Source organism: Nannobrachium achirus (genome assembly GCF_963921795.1).
Source record: "Nannobrachium achirus genome assembly, chromosome: 7".
NCBI classification, from domain to species: domain Eukaryota; kingdom Metazoa; phylum Chordata; class Actinopteri; order Myctophiformes; family Myctophidae; genus Nannobrachium; species Nannobrachium achirus.
The window spans coordinates 36,296,293-36,320,166 of NC_137816.1; the positions used below are offsets into that span (position 1 = coordinate 36,296,293).

General features: G+C 41.5%; 1 protein-coding gene across 1 annotated transcript in view; it reads left to right on the forward strand.

The window, feature by feature from the left end:
- Positions 1-4,960: 4,960 nt before the first annotated feature.
- plekha7b (pleckstrin homology domain containing, family A member 7b) overlaps positions 4,961-23,874 on the forward strand; it is a gene marked incomplete at both ends in the record, with an annotated part of 138,485 nt that continues 119,571 nt past the window's right edge. The window contains 3 exons of the mRNA XM_080729427.1: positions 4,961-5,043; positions 5,184-5,260; positions 5,504-5,561. Of these exons, the coding sequence (XP_080585553.1) occupies positions 4,961-5,043; positions 5,184-5,260; positions 5,504-5,561 (218 nt within the window). The remainder of the gene's footprint in view (positions 5,044-5,183; positions 5,261-5,503; positions 5,562-23,874) is intronic.

A 23,874-nucleotide genomic window follows, 5' to 3' on the forward strand; every position in this document is an offset into this window, starting at 1 on the left:
CATGTTTATCCTGTATCCTGTAAGAGTTCTCCTGATCGAATGCAATTTGTATCCTGGCATGAAAATTTATTTTCTGTTCACTGAAGAAAATTCAGCTGGAGAGATGGGGAGACAACTGTTACTGAACAAACACTCTATGATTGATCAGGATATGCCGTATAACACTTAACACATATATTTTAGCAAAATGAAGTATAGTTTACCCTTAAACGTACTTATTGATTGATTGATCGATTGTGATATGTGTACTTTAATATTTTCATGGAAAGAAGAAGGATTATTTTGAGCCTTGAGTGCATTATATAAGTAGTTTTTGTAGAATCCAGAAGTGGAAAGTACCCTTACAATGGTAGGATTAGCATTAGCATGTACACGTATTGACATAATCTGCCATAGCAGAGGAGTCATTAGTGTACAGTGACTGCATGAGTTTGATCCTGGCACATGTTTTCCTTTCCTCATTTCCTTTTAAAGCATCACTGACAAACTGAAAGGAAAGACTGTTGGCTGCTCTCCCTCTCAAGCTGCTACTCCATCGAATAGTTTGAATCCAGCCAGAAGGCAGCAGTCTCTGATTAATGGGCCCATGTCCACCTCTCACCCCAACCCTGCTCACTGGGCTCTTGGGGAGATCTTGGATAAAGCCATGAGGCTGTACTTACAGCTACTACTATACACCTCAACACATCCTTGATCTTGGCTCTTGAAGCCAGACTTGGCCATATCTCTTGCAGCCATACATGTGACTGAAATGAATAATCCCTAAAAGTGAATTCACCACACTGAATAAAAACATAATAATTACTGCTTATTGTTTTTTACATGAGAGGTATATACTGTATAGTGCATGTGTGTGTGTGTGTGTGTGTGTGTGTGTGTGTGTGTGTGTGTGCGTGTGCGTGCGTGCGTGCGTGCGTGCGTGCGTGTGTGTGTGTGTGAGAGAGAGTGTGTGTGTGTGTGTGTGTTTGTGGGGGGGGGGGGTTGATATAACTTCTGTGCTGTGTATATCAACTTGTATCGTCTGTGGGGTAGTGCATTAACGACTTGTGATTTTTGCAAGTCGACTCGACTCAATAAAAAGTTGAGTTGAAGTCGACTTTATCGTTTGATGACGTCGTCACATCACACACGACCCCCCAATTATTTTGGGTGGTCCCCAGATGATTAACTTAATGTGAAACATTGTTTTCTCAGTCAATTGTAAACAAACCAACATCAAGGTTAAGTGTATAGAGGGCATCTTCACATTTCTAAAGTGACAATTTAAGGACTTTTTAATACCTCTAAAATGGCAAATTAAACATTGTCCAAAATTGTCAAATATGCGAGGCGTTGTGAGCATGTAGATCTGCTATTTTCACAATAGAAAGTATATATATATATATATATATATATATATTTTTTTTTTTTTTTTTTTTTTTTTTCAACTTCGACTTTCGACTTTCTCTGGTGGGAGTCGACTTGTGTAATGAAGTCGACTGAGTCGACTTGTCGACTTTTTCGTTAATGCCCTACTGTGGGGTGCCTGCTGGCTTATCGGTCCAGGTGCGTACCACATAGGCTCGGTGAAGCCTGACAGCATGTTGCTAGTTCGATTCCCGATCCCAACTACCTTTGCTGCGTGTCACTCCCCATTTCCAGTCATGTTTGTGTCCTTTCCTCTCTGTAAGCACTTTGAAAAGAAACACTTATTTATAAGAGTATAGTGCCTTAGTGCCTTGACCCCATAACCACAGCATCCCCATGGTACAATTCTGGCTTGGCAATCCTGTCTTACTTGTCACTACCTCCATCCACTCTGGCCTTTTTCCCTGTCTCTCTTCATTCTCCTTTCAGAATAAAACAGATATTTCAGCAGAAAACGATAAGCATGAGTGCTTTCATATCTGCACCAGCTTTTGACAGCTGTGCTGATTATTTTATGTTTTAAGGATAATCAGTAAAAACAATCAAAAAAACTAATACAACTAGACAACTAATAACAGATTAAAAAAGAAAATCACTTTTGACTGCAAAAAATTGCTTAGTAGCAATATGCTTATGGGCTCCACTCTATGCGGGCTGCTGGAGTCTCCTGGGGAAACTGGACGACAGGGGCAATTCTGCAAAATATATGGACACTTGGAAAGTAATTTGGGATCAATATAGGAAAATGAGCCTATATGTTACTTAGTCCAGAGTTGTCCTTTAAGCATCTCATGGGCTCGATCAAATAGAAGCCAGAATTTGGTTTCTTGGGTGACATAAAAACATTTGGCTGAGCCTGTCAATAATGCTCCATTAAATTAATTTGGACTGGTACAGACAGTGAAGCATTCAAAGAAAATTGCATATTTATGACAAAATGTTTCTGTAAAGAGTTTAATAGTTCAGTGTGTTGGAAAACAATTAGTCTTTGTCTCAGAATTAATGTGATGAAAGAAACACTGCTGCTCCATGTAATGTAGAAAAGATAGAAGAATATCTCTTCAAAGGTTAGCCAATTATGCAGGGTCTAAAGGACACATTTGGATTCAGCACACACTTTGTCGTTGCTGTCAGATGGAAACATCAGAACTGTTACTTTTCAGGAAATGGAAAAAAGAACATGTGTTCCAAAGCAGTTATTATTTAGTCACAAGCTCATGTTAATATATTTCATTGGTTAAATATGTGGTATAATACCCACAGAAAGACAAACCACTTTCACCTTCTGTATCAGAATTGTTGTTCAAATATAGCAAAAATAGCAGATCTACTAACAGAGCTCGTAGATTGGATATTTTGGATATTTTGCTACTTTTGCACAGCACACTTGTATGATGAAGTCTGGCATTCATTTAGAAAAACATAAAAAGTTGAAAAATGGACAGCAACAATATCTGACTTCTCTGAGATGAAGGGATAGTAGTTGAATGTGTTGCAACCAAGATGATTTTCTGTGTAGGCACCTGCCTGTTAGCTCGGATCCTGGTTATTGTACTTCAACATCAAAATGCATAACCCATCCCTAAGTGTTAAGAAGTGATCGAAGAGAATGAAATGGAGTTATTTATTACATTTATCTGCAGAGCCCCTCTTCCATAAGCCGTGATTCAGCGGGAGCAGGCTCTCTGAGGAAACAACGATAACATTGAGTCACCTTGCTGCATTGTGAGCCTCTGGCGGAGTGGAGAGAGGCAGGAATCAGCAGCAGCACAGACCATGCTGCATAGCTGCACACTGGACTGCGCATCAATTGTGTGCATGTGTGTGTAAGGGAATGTGAGGATGTGGATGGGTGAGGGGTGGAGGGGATAATAATAAATTGTGAAGCAAGGTCAAATAACAATTAATAGACAGAATCTCAGATGATTACACTGTAATCATCTGAGATGATGCATGCGTGCGTGCGTGCGTGCGTGCGTGTGTGTGTGTGCGCTTTAATCTAATAATATCCAACCTAGATATTTGTGCACTGATTGATATCAAGCCATGTGATAATGTTTTAATCTTGTGGGATGTGTTAATCAACATTTGTTCTTGGAGTTGCACATTGGACCCCGTGAAATTGTCTTTATGTGTAACTATTTGTTCTGATCAGAACAGTGCTTCACAAGCTATGGGGGACATGCCAGAGACATACAGTAATAGGTGAGATACTTCCACTCAAAGTTGTGTCTAACTCATTAAGCTCGAGGTTGTACAAGAATCAATAAATTGGTAAAGGATGACCATGAATATTTAAATGAATTTGACTCCTAAATTATATGTAGTGACTGTGAATTGTGCTGTCACTAATATAAAATATGTGAAAAAAATGTAGGCTATACCACAAATACTTTTTATCACTCAGGAGATGTATTCTGGGTTTGTGTGTCTTTCTTGTACAGTATGTCTAATTTTCTGGAACAAAGTAAACTGCTCATAAAATGCTGCATCAGCAACACTGATTGGATGGGACGGAAACCAGTAAATACCAAAAGCTTGGTGCCTGTCTTTTGTGTGCTGTGATACAGCTACTTATGGCACTGCTTTGTCTGCCTACAGGCCCTACAGTACACCCTCAAGCAAAAGTATGGCCAGCATCACACATTTGGGCTTCAGCTGTTTGATGCAGTGTAAGCATTATTTTAATGTGTCATGGTTGGGAAGGCACTCTGTCCTTAAGGTCTTGACTGCAATGATGTGAAGCCGATCAGTTCAATAAACTCTATAATAGGCCTACTACTACTTATACACAGATGCTACAATCTGTGGCTTATCCCAATGGTTATTATTTCGTTTGTTCAAAGATTTGTTCATTCATGGTGCTTGAACTGAGAGTCACATTTTGCTGTTCCTATCAAAATGCCATCAGTTGTCTTTTTCCATTAATAGCCTAAAATCACATTTCAGTTTTCTATTGTATGATATGACAGCTCAGTTTTTAAATGATAAAATAATTAAAGTCTCATAATATGATGTTCTTGCAAAAGCAACATGGTGCTGCAACTTAATAGCTAGCAAGAGGTTAGACACATCAGGGATCTCGTGCAGCGTTATCAAGTCAAGTGTCTGATGTAGGTATCCATGTCACACGACCATTGTCCCTGGAATGCGTTAAGCTTCAAGGAACAGTGCTTTAATTCAATGCATTCCTGCAGGGCTAGGCTACACCCCGTGCGTTTGCCGCACTGGGGCTGTGTGTGTGTGTGTGGTGATGTTGAGGAGCTGTAGTGTAGTAGATAGATGTCAGAGCTAGTTTGAAGCAGCCTAACCTAATGGGTGCTGCTGCTGCTGCTGCCGCTGCTGCCTGGGAACGAACGAACGACACACTCGGATTGTGCCCTTCTTCGTCGGCTGATAGTGTGTAGTGGGACAAAAAACGCCGTGTCGAAGTTTGCTCTTGCTTCCCCTTTAAAACTATGCAGCCCTAGCGGCGGAGCAGTGCTCGGGTTCCCTGGAAAGTCTGCGGAGGGACAATAAATGCAAGCCACTGAGCTACCAGACTACAGGGATCATGGCGGCACCTCTCGCGCGGGACACTCTACCCGACCACTGGTCGTACGGAGTTTGTAGAGATGGCAGGGTCTTCTTTATCAAGTGAGCTTCTTTCATTTTTTTGTTTGGTCTTTTGTTTTCGTGATGTTATGCTGCACGACGTTTGTCAATAACAAAAGCGTGTGCTGCGTGAAATTGCCTTGATTATTGTCGTTCAGTAACAGGTGTCTTTCTTCTTGCAGTGATAAAAGTCATACCACTACTTGGCTGCATCCTCGCACTGGTGAACCTGTCAACTCCGGACACATGATAAGATCAGGTAGGCACAGCAGGGTCATATTTGGCCGCATTGAATCAGTTTTCTACAGTAGTGGTTCTAAAACTTTAAAATGTCAAGGTCTTAACTCTGACAATATACCAATGGTTCCATTTGTATACTGTCAGAGTTACAGACTTGTAAGGGTCAATTTAGACCCCCCCTAAAAAGGAACATAGAGAGTGACAGACAGTCCCTGCAATCCACTTACCACAGTCCTGTGTCCTTCTTGTATTTGTGTTGTAGATTTGCCCAGAGGGTGGGAGGAAGGCTTCACGGACGAGGGGGCCAGCTACTTCATCAAGTGAGTAGCGTTTCATTTGAGAAATCCCCAAAGCAGTCTTGTCAGTTTTGTTGTGCAGTGTCAAGTCAAGTGTACAAGTCACTGTGGCTGTGCGTATAGCCTACTACAAGCGTGGATGTGTGTACAGTATGCCTGATGATGCATGATGCATCACTTCTACCACACACATCTATTTCGCTGCATGACATGTGTGCAGCACTGCTGCATCCAAACTCATTTTGGTGCTGCCTGCAGGCTGCAACAGACTGTTCATTGAAGTAAAGTCTGCAATGACACACACACACACACACACGCACACACACACACGCACACACACACACACACACACACACACACACACACACACACACACACACACACACACACACACACACACACACACACACACACTCTCAAAATACACATATGCATGCATAATAACACACACACACACACACACACACACACACACACACACACACACACACACACACACACACACACACACACACACACACACACACACACACACAAACACACACACCTTTTTATTAACTCTTGTTTTGCCTCCATGTTTTAGCAAGGAATTGACTTTGTGAAGCAGGACAGTAGGAAAAAGCTATTGAAATTCAGCTCACACCCTCCCAGCAGGACATCTACTCTCTCCATTAGATAGCAGTATTAGTGTGTGCAGCATTAGTGTGTGTGTGTGTGTGTGTGTGTGTGTGTGTGTGTGTGTGTGTGTGTGTGTGTGTGTGTGTGTGTGTGTGTGTGTGTGTGAAAATGAGAGCGACTTGAAAGGGGGCAGGAGAGTTATTTAACTGTGTGACCGTATGGTGACAGAGATGTATAGCATGATTACCTTCTTCAAGCAGAGGGGACAGAATTTCCAAAGTCACTCCTTTCGACACAGTACTGTTGAGGGGGGAAAATGAGATGAAGAGAAAACGCATGGCTGAAAGGGACATGGCTTACCTGAGCTTTTAGTTTGCAGAGAACACGTCCAAACACTGTGATTTCATTTCAGTTATTTGTTTAAATGTCATCCACATTACTGCACTGTAAAATCTGCTGTTAACTGAACTCTGTCAGTATAAGAATTGGCATCTCATATCATATCTATTATTATTTCCCCCAAATTTACAAAATTATACAAATGTTCAAAACTGCTGATTTACAAACTCACAACAAGTCACAATGCCTTTGAACTGGTAGGAAGACGATTTTCACTATTCAACAAGTATAAGTGGGTAAATGAACACTCATAACTTTACAGTGCAGGGATATGTTCCTTTCTAGTGTTTGCTAGGAGTCAGGCCTGTGGCTGTTTGTTGATAATAACAGATGGATTGCTGTGAGACAAACCCAAGAGCAGCTAACAAATCACACTGAAACTCAGCTGATAAATCAGGCTAATCATGACAAATGGCAAGGCTACTGTAAAACAAAGTGGAGGCATAAATTCTGGATCATTGTGTATTAGTAGCTACAGCAACTCTTCCCATTATGGATGGTTTTGTTTTGTTGTCCCTCTACCCACAATCCCATCGAGACTGCTTTTAGTGCCCCATTTGTCCAAGACAGAAGGCCTGTATTGAGGGGTTTTGCATCAGGATGGTTGTAGTAGTGTTTGATATTGACAGTTAGTAATAAGAGGGCATTGCTCACAGAGATACATGGTGCACTGCGGAAACACACAGATTAGTTCTGAATGTAAGTCCTGGATTTAAAATGATAATGTAGACAAAAATAATGAACTCTTAACACCTAAGCTTAGCATACTTTGGAAGTATAAGTAGCTTTATAATAATTTGTATTATCTTTTTATGAAATGGTGCATTATTAGAACAAAGGACTCAGCACTGCTCATGCACTCAAACTTTTAAAACAATAAGCTTGAACTAGAAAACTGACAGATGTGGATTTACAATAAAAGTGCACATCAAATAATGTCAGAAATGTGTGTTGCTGACATGTTTGTGTGTTGAATGAAAGGGGAACTTGTTGTCTATCTCTTCTGGCTCTGCCGTGGGAGAAAAAAGAATGACCCGACCCGAGTGCGAGTAGGAGATATATGGTAGCCTAAATGTCAAGGCTGTTAAATCAGTTGAACGATTGTTGTCCGAATGACTTGCTGGAAGGATCCTGTTTTGGTTCCGTTCCCTGCCTGCGTCTGTGCCATTGTGTCTTTGTTTGTTTTTTCTTGGCTCTTTTTACATTAGAAGGTGAAGGTGAAGGCAGATGTCTGGTATCTAGGCTAATGTTTAATTTATACTTAGTAACGTGCCAGTGTCACACACCAAAAGTGGCAAGAATAGCGGATCTACAGTACACACTCACGTCACGATGCAATGTGTTGTGATCTTGCAGATCTGCAATATTTTAGCCTGTGACACTGGCACGCTAATAAGTACAAATTAGCGTGCCAAAGACATGCAAGTCAATGGTCTTCTACCATTCAATGCACTTTTAAGTTTATCTTCAGTCTAACTTATACACAGTAAAATGTACAATTAACTCTGGGAGCATAATAATGAACCGTTACGATAAATCTTTACACTCTTGAACACTTGTTGGACATTGTGTGAGATGAGTGAGTAAACTTGCAGAGTTAACACTGATCTTACTGTGTAGAAATAATAAACTCAGTGTTCATTTATTTCCAACAAATCTGGTAATTAATAATTATCTGGTTACAGATCATAACTGAAGGTTTTTACTCTTCATTATTTGATTTTTGTCATTAAATAAATTATTGTTTACGCCGTGGCTTCTGTCTAGAAGAGTGTGTGTGTGTGTGTGTGTGTGTGTGTGTGTGTGTGTGTGTGTGTGTGTGTGTGTGTGTGTGTGTGTGTGTGTGTGTGTGTGTGTGTATGTGTGTGTGTGTGTGTGTGTGTGTTTGTGTTTTTGACATATTAACCTGTTTCAACTTCATATTTAGAAGTCAATATGATGTCAATGTGTCAATATCACGTCATGTCAGAATCAGATGTAAACATTTAAGGACATAGGAATAAGTCATTGGCCTCCTACCCCATTCTGTGCAATGACTATACGTTTATCTTGAGCTCAATTTATACATAGAACTGGAACTGGATAAGGACAGGTAAGGGTTCATTTTAATTAACCCATAGATATTATTCCCTGTGGATGTGGTGTGGGAATACAAAATAAAAACACATCAGAGCAGTTCTATGTACTGTTGATACCATTTACATCAAATTAATTATCAGAGCACTAAATAAAAAAGCATTGAATCCTTGAATAAACTTGAGACTACAGCGCCTGAATGGTTACTGGTTAGATGTCTTTCTACAATACAGTATGTGACTGTGGGTGTCCGTGTTGCCTTTGAGAGTTTATGTGTACTGTTTTAATAGCTTTGTGTAAGAGTTGATAGATGCTACTGTAGGTGTGAGATGAGCATGACCTTTCATTACAACTTTCACAGACACAGACATCCTTTCTTTTCTGCTTATGTAGCTGTTTATTATTTTCAGATAATAGCATGATGTCAGCCCCTTATTGTAGACAGTCCCTCTCAGCAGTTTATTTGATTTATTGGAGGCAAATGTGATGCCAGGTTTTCAATATTTGTCCCATGTGTGTTTACTGTAAGAGAATTATGAGATGGTCAGTGAATGCAAAGTCCACCTGGTTATTCCCTCCAGCACTCAGCTAATTATGTTATGATAGGACATAGTGACACAGAGCTGGTTTATTGCTACTATCGTCTTTTGTAAACATACATTTATTTGACCAATACGAGGAAGGGAAACCATGTCTCTGCCAATATCCCATCAAGACTATTCAAGACTCCTGGCATTCATCCATTTCTACCATCTCTTTGAGCGATCTGCACAAGATTCAGGATATTTTGAATGACGGCAATAAGGCATTGCTTTGAATCGTTTTCAGTGTGCTTACTCAAAAGAAAACCCTGCGGAATTTGTGTGTATTATTCTATTTTGTGTGCAACAAAACAGTCCTGCTTATCTTTGCAGGATCAGGTCATTAATTTGTTTCCCCCATTGAATCATGTGAAATTAATTAAAATAATGCAAGAGGGGCTGGATCACTGAGTAAGAGTGCATTCCACATAAATAAGGTTATAGTCCTTCCCACATATTTGAGTTATGTCTTCTACATACTGTACTCATTTGTGAATAATTATTATAATTATGTGAGGCATTAGCCTATTTCCATACAGGCTACTGAAATCTTGCATGCAACAGAGTAGCCTTGAATTAAGCCGACAGCCTAGACTCAGAGTGAGTGGTAGTAAAGCACATTAAAGTTCGGGTTAGATTTATAGACAGCGGAAAGTTTGTATCACTGTCTGTAGCCTGCCGTTGTCAATCACCTGTAGTTCAACTCAAAGTTTGAAAGTTTGCTTGATTTCTTTTAGGTGAACTGTGACAATAACTATGTTTTGAGTTGAACCTGGTTGATGTTGGGGTCTCTGAATATATTTGAAGAGAGTTGGGCCGGGTACTGTCTGATCAGATGCGGTCAGATGCAGCTTTAGTACTGCGGCTTTGGATGGGTGCAATTTTCCAAAACAGGACCTGTGCAGGACTCTGCTTAGGTTGTTGTGTGTTGCTAGTGGGACTAGCAAAGGAATGATTGTTGAGACTGTGATGCTGCCAAACTCCCATTTACATTTAGCTTTACACAGTAAAATATATTTATTAAAATGGACTGCTTTTACACTAAATTACCACAGTTGTGGCTGTAGGCTGGAGACCTGAACTGAACTTGAATATACTTTCAGACTTTTAGAATACTTTTTATGTTTCATGTTCAAGGGTTAGGGTTTGGCCCAATGGTGGTGGCCCTAGTCATTACTAATCACCAAAATCAGTATTACTATTAATATTTTTCACAAAATAGCTAACGTCTTAAATCCTATATATTTAGTTGACCGGGGTCCCCCAGGGCTCTAATTGGTCCTCTCTTTTTCCCTCGACACAACTTCAAAACGTTGCGTTGCTTGCGACACATTGTAAGCTTGTAGATCTGCTATTTTCGCTGAGCATTCGCCCCAGAATCGGGACGCTATATACGGTTCATGAGGCTGAGAGAAAAAGATTAGGTGGTAACAGGTAGTTTAGAGAGACAGGAAAGCAAGGACAGAGACAGCTAAATTCACAGCAGAATCAGTTAAACAGTGTTCTAGCCCAGTGGTTCTCAACCTTTTCAGGCCATGACCCCCAAAATAATCATATTTGAATTGGGGACCCCCCACCCTGCACAAGCTTGGAATTGTAGGAGTTGGCATTATATTTTGTTTGACTCGATCTATTCCATTGTGAAAATAGCCGATCTACATGCTCACAACGCCTCGTGGGTGCGAGGCGTTGTGAGCATGTAGAACACAATTTCTGTATAATATTATCTAATATTTGACAATTTGACCAATGCTTGACCAGAGGTACTAAAAAGTCCTTAAATTGTCACTTCAGAAATGTGCAGATACCCTACACTTACCAACTGTATACTGTACGTTGGTTTGTTTACTGTTGAGTGAGAAAACAATGTTAACATTTAGCTAAACATCTGGGGACCCCCCAAAATAATTTGGGGACTTTAGGGGTCCCAACCCACAGGTTGAGAACCACTGTCCTAGCCTGTGTTCCAGACTGTGCAACATGATTTCCTGATGTTTGAGCATGTATTCCAGAATGCATTCATACTCTGTGTTTTAGCCTGTGTTCCAGAATGCATTCATACTCTTTGTCTTAAAGCCTGTATTCCAGCATGTGTTATGATTTCCTGAACAGGTGACTGCAGATATGATGCATTTTCCTGGTTTCCCACAGTATCAGTGTGTGCCAACTGTAACCAATTCTCTGGCACTACCCATCTATACTATAATTTTGCGAATGTCTGTCTTGTCTGAGTGAGTGAGTGAGTGTCTGTCTGTATGAAACAGCGTTTCTCCTCGGTGGCTGGAGCAATTGATCTGAAATCGCATCACCATCAGCATATGAACACACCTGACATAACTGTGAAGCCCGTTTGTCACTTTCACAAATCGTATGCTGTATAATAGCATTTTTATGGTGTATCTATATCTATTTAGCCTACAGTACCTTTTGTGACCACACATGTTAAGGGAGGGGCGCTGTTGTTCAGGCCATGCACAATCACACACAAACCCACACACACACACACACACACACACACACACGGGGGGGGGGGGGGGGGAGTGTGTGTGTGTGCAGGCGGGCAGGCGGGCGGGCGGGCGGGCGGCGGGGGGGGGGGTTCTGGCCCTGTTACAGATGGTGTGTGTGCAGGCAGGCGGGTGTGTGCGCAGGCGGGTGGGCGGGCGGGCTGGGGGGGGGGTAGCCATTAAACGAAACGGGTATTTCTTACATTGATGCTCCTACATATTATCATGCAATGCAAGCACCAGTTAAAGTTACTTTCCATCCCTCATATACTGTATGCACAGTGCACATCCCATAACCCACACACTGCACATCATTTTGGAGCTCATATCTTTGAACGGGTAAGGGCTAGTTTTGATAAAATCGGCAGTGCAGAGATGAATGCTCTTTAAGGGGTACACAGAACCAGCATAAAGTGGTTTTCCCAGTCCCCCCGCCCCCCTCCCCACCTGAGCAAGTGGATAGCTGGGACAGCTAACGTGCATAAGAAATGTGCAACTCTATAGCTCCCATAGGACATCAGGAATAAATGAGTTACAATGGTGTCCTGTTGAAACACAGTTCGCATTGTTGTATGAGCTTGCAATGCTGTGGGACTGGCTAGGGGAAAGTGTTGGATATCCGTGTCACCAAAAACCCACACAGACTCCATACCAAACACCAGATTCCATATTCATATCCCCTTGCTGCCTTTGCTCTTCTGGGATGATAATGTTGCTCCATCAATCCTTTATTATTCTCTCAGATCTCAGTGGAGTGTTTACTTTACCCCGCCCTCTCTTTCTAATTGGCATTATCTGCTCTCCATTGTGCCAAAGGCAGAACAAGTTAATTAGCGGAGAGATTTTTGATGAGTTTGGAAACAAAACATGATTGGATATTAAAGGTAGGTAGCTCAGTTTCCCCACATGCCCTTATCTCCAGGCTTGTCTAATGAAGTGCTCTGTTTCTAAAGACAGAGCATGTTCAATCAAACTTGCCTGTCTGATGGTGGTACTGTACAAACCAACCTTGTGTACATAACTGACCTAATGCTCTTGAATATCATTTCACTTCCTTGATCTTTTTAATCAGAGAGGTGTTCATGTTGATTGCTGTTCTTTTTTTGGTGCACGATAGGGCCTAAGATGTACAAGCTCACAAGCTTGTATTCTAAATTTTTATCCCAATTTTTTGTAACCCATTTTTCACCCAGTCCCAATTGCCTAAGCTGTAACCCTGGGCGCTGCTCTCCCTCTGCCAACCTGGGGAGGGCCACGAACTGAGCTTATGCTTCCTCCATACGGCCTGTTGGAAATCTGTGCTCTGAGGAGCACAACTTTCTAAAAATAATATGTCTTCACCTGTCGTCATCTCATATCTTTGACAGCAAATACTGGCTTTTGAACTGTTCCCTGAGCAAGGAAGAACATTGCTTATCACTTTGTACTGTTCTATTTTAAGTGAGACAACTTGACCCGTACAATTCTCTTTAAAACTGCTCCTTTCATCGCGGTGACAAATCTTTTTAGTCTTCATCATAGTAAACAAAATGGCTGACATCTATGGAGACATTTGATGTATTCACCGCCTCAGGATTGAACGTTTTGCATCACACACGCACGCACGCACGCGCGTGCGCACACACACACACACACACACACACACACACACACACACACACACACACACACACACACACACACACACACACACACACACACACACACACACACACACACACAAATAATGACTTATATCAAGGGCCTTGAATTTAATATATATAATTTAACCCTCAGTGTCACAAAAGTGTATTATACCAGCGTGATATGCCTTTACAGACATCAGTCTGGTCTTCCTTTGAGGACTGCGTGTAAGAAGGTTTTGACGGTATTGGATTGCTCAGCAACCACATGTTTGCATCAAGGAGCATGGATGTGAGGGAGGATTGATTCGGCATCAGATATTTCGGTGTCAAGTGCCAGGGGAAGTGATGAAAGGAGAGTGATAAGATACATGTCAGTGAATACTAATCAGAAAGCTCTCTTGCCCCAGCCAGTGGACAGATTGGAGAACTGTTCCCGTGTTTTGTGATCCTTCCAGTGAGGCAGAGGTAGTTGTTAGGCAAGTTTAGAAACAACCCAATGCCTTTCTCACAAGTACTAAATTGAGGGAAAGTCTTTAAATGTCTGCTTTATTAGATTAATCACAAAGGAGCATAACAAGCAGGGTATTCAGGTTTGTCAGCTTGCCTTTTGTGTGTGGCTAATTTAGGGCTCACTTATTTTTCTGTTTGGTTTCATTATTTTATTTGTACTTTTCTTTATGAGACATCTGGGCTACTGATTCTATTCTTATTTGTAGGAAATGGATATAGGCTTTAACTGAACTACTTATCATACTGGGTGTGTTTTCTATCTTTTATCTGGTGTCCCTATTTTGGGCATGTCATTATAAGCAGCATTTGACAAAAAAAGTTAAACACTTAAACACACAAAAATAGATCTACAAACTCGGCATCACAAGCTTGTAGATAATCTATTTTTGCTATACGTTGTGCATCAAAGTATATAGGGCTTAATACCCATTGAGCTTTTGTTTAAACATAGTCAAGTGGACCTCTCCTGCTAGCTGTTTGTTGACACATTGATATAACCTTCAGCTGACATTAAGCATTCTGACAGTTGTGTCTTTGAGACATACAGTAGGCACACTGATTTAAGGTAAACCTACTGCTGGTAGATATTCCCTCTGCTGCTTTGATGTGTGCTGCATGTTCTATAATACTGTTACTGTTGGTCTATGTTTAGTCAGGTGGCCATTTTTGTTGTGAAGCTTCGAAGGTCTATTTTCACTGTTTTGTTCCCTTTGTCATCAGGATGAACCACAAGGTCTCCTAAGCTGTGAATTCTACCAAACCATCTGCCATAACAGTGTTTCGCGGCAGTGTTTAGTTCCTTCCACAGCAAGGTTGCTCATGTGACACTTAGCTAATCTCGCATAGCCAGGCTTACTCATCTGCCAAGAGAAAAGCCTGGGTGTGATATGAGGCAGAGAGTGTTTAGAAAGGTGGGACTTCCGCCATGTGAGTTTCCACAGATTTCTTTTGTTTTCTCACAGTGCAGTGTTCCTGCAAACATATTCCGCGCTGGAAACAAATCTATTCTACTTCTCCCACTACTTCGGTTGCGCTCGCAATAAACAATATCCAAACAAAAACAATGGATTCTGACAAAGTTACAACTATTAAGCAGGAGTTAAGAGCTACAATCTGTTTAGGTTTGTTTCTCTGGGGGATGTAAACAGACCTGCACCATGTGATGTAACTTCCCTTAAACGCAGCACTTCCTCCAAATTCGAGCACTTCCGTTTATGCAACGCACAGCGCAGGTCGCGCCCAGGGTGCACTTCAGCATGTGGTTGAACTTCAGCTTACGCTGATTGGTCATCTGGCCGTATCTGCCCTAGGCCTCGTAACTGTTATCTGGCTGATATGGCTTATCACCCTCTCAGTCCTTCTATCACTCATCTCACACAGGTTATACCCTTTATCACTCTCCTCATCCAGGACAAATGGAGAAGGTTGGGTATGTTATAAAATGCTTTATTACTATACTGTACCAAAACAGTTGTTAGGAATTTGTCTCAGTGTGAGAGAATAACAATCAAAAAACAGATGCACCACATATATGTGTACATTAAACATCCCATGTCTCCCCAAACCCAAAATGTGATCAAAGTAGGTAGGTATGTAGGTGTGTAGGTACTAGGTAGGTAGATAGGTTGGTAGGTGGTGTAGATAGATAGAAGGTTGGTAGGTGGTGTAGATAGATAGATATATAGATAGATAGATAGATAGATAGATACCGGTAGATAGATAGATAGATAGATACTTTATTAATCACGAAGGAAATTTGTTCTGCCATACATTCAAATATTGTCAGTAAAAAGACGAGCATCCTCCCGGTGGGGGCTCGTCACTGTTTGGTGAGTCAGTAGGATACAACAGCAGTGACAACATGGAAATGTGGGGAGCAATCAGATGGCATAACGACTAAATTGGGGAGAAAAAGAAAGAAGAAGTAGAATTTACAGAGAATTTCTTCATCATCTTCCTCTTCTTTTTTTTTCATTGTCATCCCCTTCTACTGACTGCAGTGCTTGCTTGGACCCTGTTCTGCTTGTGACTGTATTTACTATTATGTTTTATTCAGTAGTGAAAGCAAGGGTGCATATCTCATTACAACATCGTGGTAGTGTGGGACCACAGACATGGAATTTTCTAAAAAGCTCACTGCTTATAAAAAGAAGAAATGGGGGGAAAAAAGCAGCATTGGATTCGGCTGCAAACACAGTGGCAACCCATTTCAGAAACCAATTGGAGGCTCTCTTTTGACACACAATTATATTTACCCTATAATCACAATGTATACAGTAGATTTATTTTATCTTTTTCCTTTTTTACCTTATTCTTAAGCACCATGGACAGCAACACCATGGGCATCAAATTACTAGGATATACCTTTGACCTAAAAATACAGTAGACATTGTTTTATTATAAAATGGACAATAACAATAAATCACCTGGTCCTCTCCCCCCCTTCTCTCTCTCCCTGTGTGTCTGTGTCTGTCTCATGCAGGATTGTGAATGTAGTGCAGGCAGTGAAAATCCAACACTTTTCTTTTCTTTCAAAGCGGAATTGTGTGCAGGAATTTACAAGACAGGGTGCATGCGTTCATTGCGTTGTACTCAGATTCTGCAATGCATTACATGGTTGTGTGTCAATCACAGTGTTTGAAACATAATGTTTTTTAAAATAATATGTCAATAAACAGACAAAACATAAACAAGACAAGACAGATACATAATGTTTAAGGTTACAATATAAAAAAATACATAGGCTTACTGTATAACATAAAAGATATACCTAGCCATGAGACCGGCGCGCAAAAAATGTTTATGTATGAATGATTTAAAAAGTCGGATTCTATATATATTCTTTCAATGACTTAATTTATTTGGAAGTAATTTAGGGGAACAACTTCATGTCTAGGATAGGACTTCCCTGTGACCATTTTGTTTATCAATCAGATTCTATCCATATAGCATTAAAATGAACTTCAAAGTCAAAGAAAATAAATACAATTTAAAAAGCACAAGATACTTGTGCTGTACTTGTGCTGTTCTACATTTTTGTCTAATAAAATATTCAAACTATCAGTCACTGTTGCTTAAAAACCTTTCCTGAATTAGCCTTCAGATCCATTACAAGGCTCTTCCATGTGTTAATAATTTAAGTAATTAATTAAACTAAATATTAATTAAAAGACAGCAGTTCATGGACCTGAGTGTTCTACCTGGAATGTATCTTGGCAGCATGTCAGTAATATTCTCTGGTCCAGGGCCATGAATGAATAATAAAACAAAAAGAAACATACCAATGAGGTTATAAAGGGTGTGGCGCAGCACATATTAAGGCCAAATTCAACAACTGTGGGGAAATCATCACAAAACTTTCAGGATCTACTTTAATTCATATTAATTAAAAGATAGGTGTCCATGGATCTGGGCTTGCCACCTGGAGTATATCTTGGCAGCATGTCAGTATTCTGCAGTACAATGCCATGAATGGATAAAAAAAATCATTAAAGACTCTTAACTGTTAAACTGGAAGTTAAAACAGCACTGATGTGAGTGCTCTTTTTGGTTCTGGTCAATATATAACTTTGGATTAATCTCTTTGTCAAGTTTTACCTTACAAATGACATTAAAGGTTGCAGTGGCATGAGGTTTCAAAGTCACATCTCACTTGCTCCATACTTTCAATTCCAGTTTATGGATATGTATTTTAGAAGCAACCTTGCGGTAGGGTTATTGACTAGAAATGTTGCTGTCTTCCTGTTATCTTGTAAATTGTCCATGGCCTTGCTGAATCTCTTATTGCAGCTCTATTCCTTGTAGTGTTATAATCTCAAGTTCAAGGCACAAAGCCAGGCAATGACAGCCATTTTACTGTGACAGGATTTCTTAATTTTCTTTTCTCCTATGGAAACAATTAGCCAGTAGCTATGCCCCTCCCAAAAAGCTGTTGTCCAATGCTAGCTTAGAATAACTTCCTGCTTGCCAAGGTTTACCTTGGCAACAGCCTTGGCAAGCTGCCGGTTGCTAAGCTAGCATTGGACAAAAGCTTTTTCGGGAGGGGCATAGCTACTGGCTAATTGCTAGGTGTGTGACAAACTGTGTGTCTATACGTCTGTCTGTCTGTCTGTCTGTCTGTCTGTCTGTCTGTCTGTCTGTGCGTGCGTGCGTGCGTGCGTGCGTGAGTGCGTGCGTGCGTGTGTGTGCGTGTGTGTGTGTGTGTGTCCGTCCGTCTGTCTGTTACCAGCCAGTTAATCTCCGGCACCGTTGGCCTGGTCGCAGCCAAACTGTGCACACACTCTCCCTGGATGCCACCTCAAATCAGCCTCATGGTGGCACAGGCAAATGCGTGTTTTATCTTTAACTCCACCGATCAGTGTTGGCCCGTTTTGAACAAAGTGGCCCGTTTTGAACAAAATGCTGCAAAGAAATCATGAACTGAATCTGAATCTGATTGCGGTGAAACGCACATGCACATGCAACGTTGAGAAACACATGCCACGCTTTTAACATTGCCCTATTATAGCGCCACCAGGAGGCCGATTTTTGCAAACATATTTATTTTCTATTAAATATTGTCCAAACATCTCGCAAATCAGTACACATTATCTCTATTGTCAAGTGATCGAGACGGATCCATCAGATTTGTCATATTATTCCATCCTGATTGGCGAATTCCGAACATTGCTGGCCCACAATAACTGACCTGGCACTTTTTCTAGTTTGTCCTCATTTTCTTCCAAAATATGTCTGTGATTTCTTGAAATATCAACTTAATCATTCATTATGTTCATTCTCATAGTTATTAGTTTCTTTATTTAAGCACAGCACAGCTGAGCAGCACAATGAAAGAAAACCAGAAGGGCATGGGTTCACAAAATTCTTCAAAGACGAGAGGTCCTTGAACATGTTTTTTTTTATCAGCAATAAATTGTAGCGTACTTATTGAAATTAACAGCATCTCTCTCACCTCACCACTCTCCTTGTGTCCATGGTGCTGAAAGACACCAGTCCACTGGTGCTGCTATCAGGGGTGTCACACCAAATTCTGGGCCCTGGGTACAAGGATTCACTGCGGGCCCCCCATGAATGTTCTTCATTTAGACTGGGAACGCATTATTAGGCATTATTTTGTGATTTAACTATTGAAAAATAGCAGATATACCGGTACAAGCTCACAGCGCGGCACCGAGTGCCACGCTGCGAGCTTGTAGATCTGCTATTTTTTTTAAATCGTGAAAATTTGTGCAAGTCTTAATATTTCAAATCAAAAGGTTTTTTGGAAAACCTATGTTTCTATGTCAGTGCTCAAACCTTTTCATGTGAAGGACCCCCAAAATGATATGTATTTGGCCACGGACCCCCATCTCAAAATATTTAGTTCCAGGGACCCCACAGAATCAAATTTGAGTTACAAATGTTCGCTTAAAATATACATATATTCAAAGATTTATATACATGCACACATTTTTACGACCCGCGCTGCGAGCTTGTCGATCTGCTATTTTTCAATAGCTAAAGTATAAAATAATTAAGGCCCCTCCACCTTGGGCCCTAGTAACTCAGTCCCACTACCCCCCCCCCCTTGTGACGCCCCTGCCTGCTATTAATAATATATTCATTATTTTTTTCAACCTCAATGATGGTGAGTCTCTCAGCAATGTCATCTGCCATGTTTAACATGAATGATGATGTGTCGAACGTGATGCCCTGTAAATCCAGCACAATGTTGATTGCAAACAGAGTGTATGTACCTTAGTAATAACTTTCAGCTCCCTTTAGATAGCAAAGCAATGCATCAACAATGCGTCTAGCCTCATTGTAAAACCATCACACCCATGGGAATATAGATGATTGCAAGTACATTTGCTTCTTGTTCTTACACAGTGTGTACCCTGTGAAAATAACAACTGCAGCGACTGTAAACTAGCCTGGCACTTGCTTGCGCTGTGCTCCGTTTTGCACCTGTTGTATTGATAGGACCTTGTGTTGTCTAAAATGAACCTCTTGTAATGGTGCAAATCCTCTGACCAGTTAAAGATATGCCATAGGTTTGTACTTTTCTGTTTTGTTTGTGTCTATGGAGGAAATACACCGCTTTAGTGACACACTAAAATCATCGCCTCCCCTTATTATCATACGACAACAGCTGTGGGTGTGGCTAACTTCAGGTGGGTGGTGCTAAGGTGAAAACCAGGTATACTTAATGAACAGGTGGGTGTGGCCTAGCCTGGTTTAACCAGGCAATATCCACTGCAGTTAACAGCGTGGGTGTAGATTTCCCCTTGTGTTAACATGGGTGGATAGAGTTTAGCTGTGCTAGACTAGGTTTGGCCACATTAAAACATAATTTTAACACTTTCTGAACACTTTTTGTCTCCACCAGCCGAAGGCATGGGGGAGAGTATGTTTTCCCCTCCGTCCGTCCGTCCGTCCGTCCGTCCGTCCGTCCGTCCGTCCGTCCGTCCGTGCGTGCGTGCGTCTGTCCGTCCTCGCAGTTTGTTATCACCTAATCTCAGTCGCCGTTGGCCCGGTCCCTGCCAAAATGAGCACACACACTCCCTGGATGCCAGTTCAGAACCTCTGCCCCACATTTTTCAAATGGCCCTGTTCTAGCGCCACCATGAGGCCGATGTTTGCAAAACACATTTCTGTACACTAATCTTAGAGATTTTGTCCAACAATTCTAAAAATCGGTAGACAGTATCTCTACTGGTGGAGACCTGTGCTCGGAAGAGCACTGCTTCTAGTTTGAAATACATCTTCCTCCTAGTATAATCATAACAACTGATGATCATGTTTTAGCCGTTCCTGTGTTGACTTACTGCCCTGCTAGATCTGCTTTGTGCAACTTGACAGAGGATAACTCGTATCCTTTGGAAACATCAGCAATTTGCTACCTAATACATTGCTTTAACAGTAGGCCAGCAGGCCAAGAGATAGTGAAACTGATATCAGGATTCATGAAAGAAGAAAGACAGAATAGGTTTATTTGTCCTAGACTGGAGAGTTACGTTTCATTATCAGTAAGTCTTTATGTCATGTGATTGAAATAGCTTCCCAGGTATTTCTTAGCACATGGTACAGTAGTAATCTCTCCTTGCCTGTGATTCTCCCTGGACCTTCAAGGTGACACTGTTTAGTGACAGAGTGGTCTTGTTCACAGTGACTGATTAGCACAAGAGTCGTGTCAGTTAAACAACACATTGTGTTTTGTTGTTAAGTGCGAATTGTCTTGTCAGCCAGCTAAATAAAGGAGGGGAGGACAAAGGGTGGATTGAAGAGCTGATACAATGAGTGACTGTGCATAGTGTGCAATGCACGGGGAAAAGAGGCATTCCATCAGGCCTCGTCCAGACCTGTGATGTCTAACCCCGGAACCCGCAGAGAATGAATACATAAACAGCTGGCAGGAGGAGATGTGCTTCCTTTGATGATACATACATTATCTAGAATGGGCCAGTCACAGACAGCTATTGCTGGAGCTGGTTGAACAGTCAGAGCTGGAGCAAGATTCGGAGCAGACACAGGGAGGGACATGTCACCTCCAGGATGGGCATCAGCTGCTGTCGCTGCCTGCCTCTCAGCCAGTGGCCTGAACACCTGTCTGATCACGAAGCAGCGCAGGCTGTTGACCTGGAGCCCTCGGGACCAGAGAGGGAAGGGAGCCAGACTGACGCAAGGTAACACCACAGAGGATGAGTTGGCCTAAATATAGAACAGTCGAGTGGTGTTGTTGTCTTTTTGGGAGTAAAAGGGACAGTCGTGTATTGTAACATTAGGCATTTCAGGATGCTTGTATTATGCCGTGGTACGATCTCGCTGGATGCAAATGGGGTTGGTATGCAGGAAACAGCTGACCTGGATGACAGTGTTTAAATAGGATACTTCATATCTTTGTTATTGTATTTTTTCCCCTTATTTTCAACACTTGTTATTTATCTCTTTTACTCTTTTCATGTGAGTAAAAGGAAGAAGTACTCTATGTACTCCTCCCCCCTCCCATTTTTGGAGCTGTGTGAAACACAGGCTCCCTATACGTGGCTTTGTGGGTCTGTCTGTGTGTCTGTATGTAGCCTGAACTTCCTAAACTTCGGCACGCTACTAGTCCCACAGTTTTGCCACCACACACTCGCGCCATATGTCAAATCGACCGGCTTACTCGGGAATCGTGGGCTAGTAACTTGCTAAGAGAAAGGTTCAATAGTTTAATTGATATTAATTTATTAGTGAATTAATTTTCCCCATTGACTTATAATGGGAATCGCAAAAACTCACATTCAATTATTTGTCTCTCGCAAACCATAGGGGCTAGAGTTTCAAGACTTGGAGAGGAGGTTCATAATGATTTCAAGGATTAAATAAAAAATAATTGTGTCATTTGGCCGCATGGTGGCGCCATAACACCCCACTTTACGTTTTGGCCTGTAACCCTTGAACCGTAGGTCGGAAAATTAAAAATATGTTTTCCCTGGATTCCTTGGGTCATGACGCATCTCCCCATATAGGCCACGCCCATTTGCGCCATGATAGATTTTCCGCCATCTTGAATTTTCTCCAAAACACACTTTTTGCTCCTTTTCCTACATATTTTCTTCAAATGTCACAAAAATCGGTACACATGATCCACACACACACACACACACACACACACACACACACACACACACACACACACACACACACACACACACACACACACACACACAGCTCCACTTCACACGGGTGTGATTTTTTCTTCTTCAGATGCCTCAGGAGTTCAAATAAAACCGTGTGTTCCCTCCCCTCTGATTGAATTCAGATGATGGCTCATGCTGCCGCATTCTGACATAGCCCCAGTGTGACTTGAGCCACTGCAGATACAAGCAGGTTCCACACAGCTCTCGTCACTACAAACAAAAGGGATTTGATTGGTCACAGTTTACAACCTCATAAAGGCATTGTATGAGGAAGGTGCTCACTGCAAATAGATGTCGAACAGATCACTGAGCTTGCCTGAGATAGAGAGGAATCTGACCTGTCTTGCTACAGTATGTGTGTTGTCCATGTCCAGCAGCAGACTATACAGTGCAGTGCATAATAAACACATTCTAAAATGACTTTTCAATACAATTAAAAATAGGGCGTTCTGTGCATAGACTGTATAAAAGATATGGACAAAGCGAAGCCATTGGTTTCTATGCAGCGCAAATGGCACAATATGGGTCCTTGGCATGGGTGTTGCCATCATAGATTGAAATGCAACCAGAGGAGGCTATTGGCTGCCAACGGTCACGTGCAACCGCAGGGATACATGGGAGAATGTGGTCGGAGCCTCCCGAAATACAGCACACGAAGAAGAACACAGCCGGCTGGTATCAGTTTAGTTGGCCACACCCCCGCAACTTTATCATCAATTTTAACATAAATGTAAAATGACTTTTCAATACAATTAAAAATAGGGCGTTCTGTGCATAGACTGTATAAAAGATATGGACAAAGCGAAGCCATTGGTTTCTATGCAGCGCAAATGGCACAATATGGGTCCTTGGCATGGGTGTTGCCATCATAGATTGAAATGCAACCAGAGGAGGCTATTGGCTGCCAACGGTCACGTGCAACCGCAGGGATACATGGGAGAATGTGGTCGGAGCCTCCCGAAATACAGCACACGAAGAAGAACACAGCCGGCTGGTATCAGTTTAGTTGGCCACACCCCCGCAACTTTATCATCAATTTTAACATAAATGGGACCTTATTTTCACAAAACGCATATCATCGTGATTGAAAGGCAATTTTTAACTAGCGATAGGAACCATAAAGTATTCATGAAAATGTTAATTAAGGTTAGAACACGAAAGGGGAAAATGAATGGGATCCAATGGAGAACAATTCTTTTTGCAACCGGCCAGGGGGAAAACAGCGCAACTAGCGGCCAATCATAGGAAGTTTTAGTTCCGTATTGGGCTCATTTGTGGAGTATCCTATACTGCATCTCTTTGAATCTGTTGCTTATAAAAATAGTGTGAGAAGATTGAATGCCTTCAGACTAATGTACCTCATC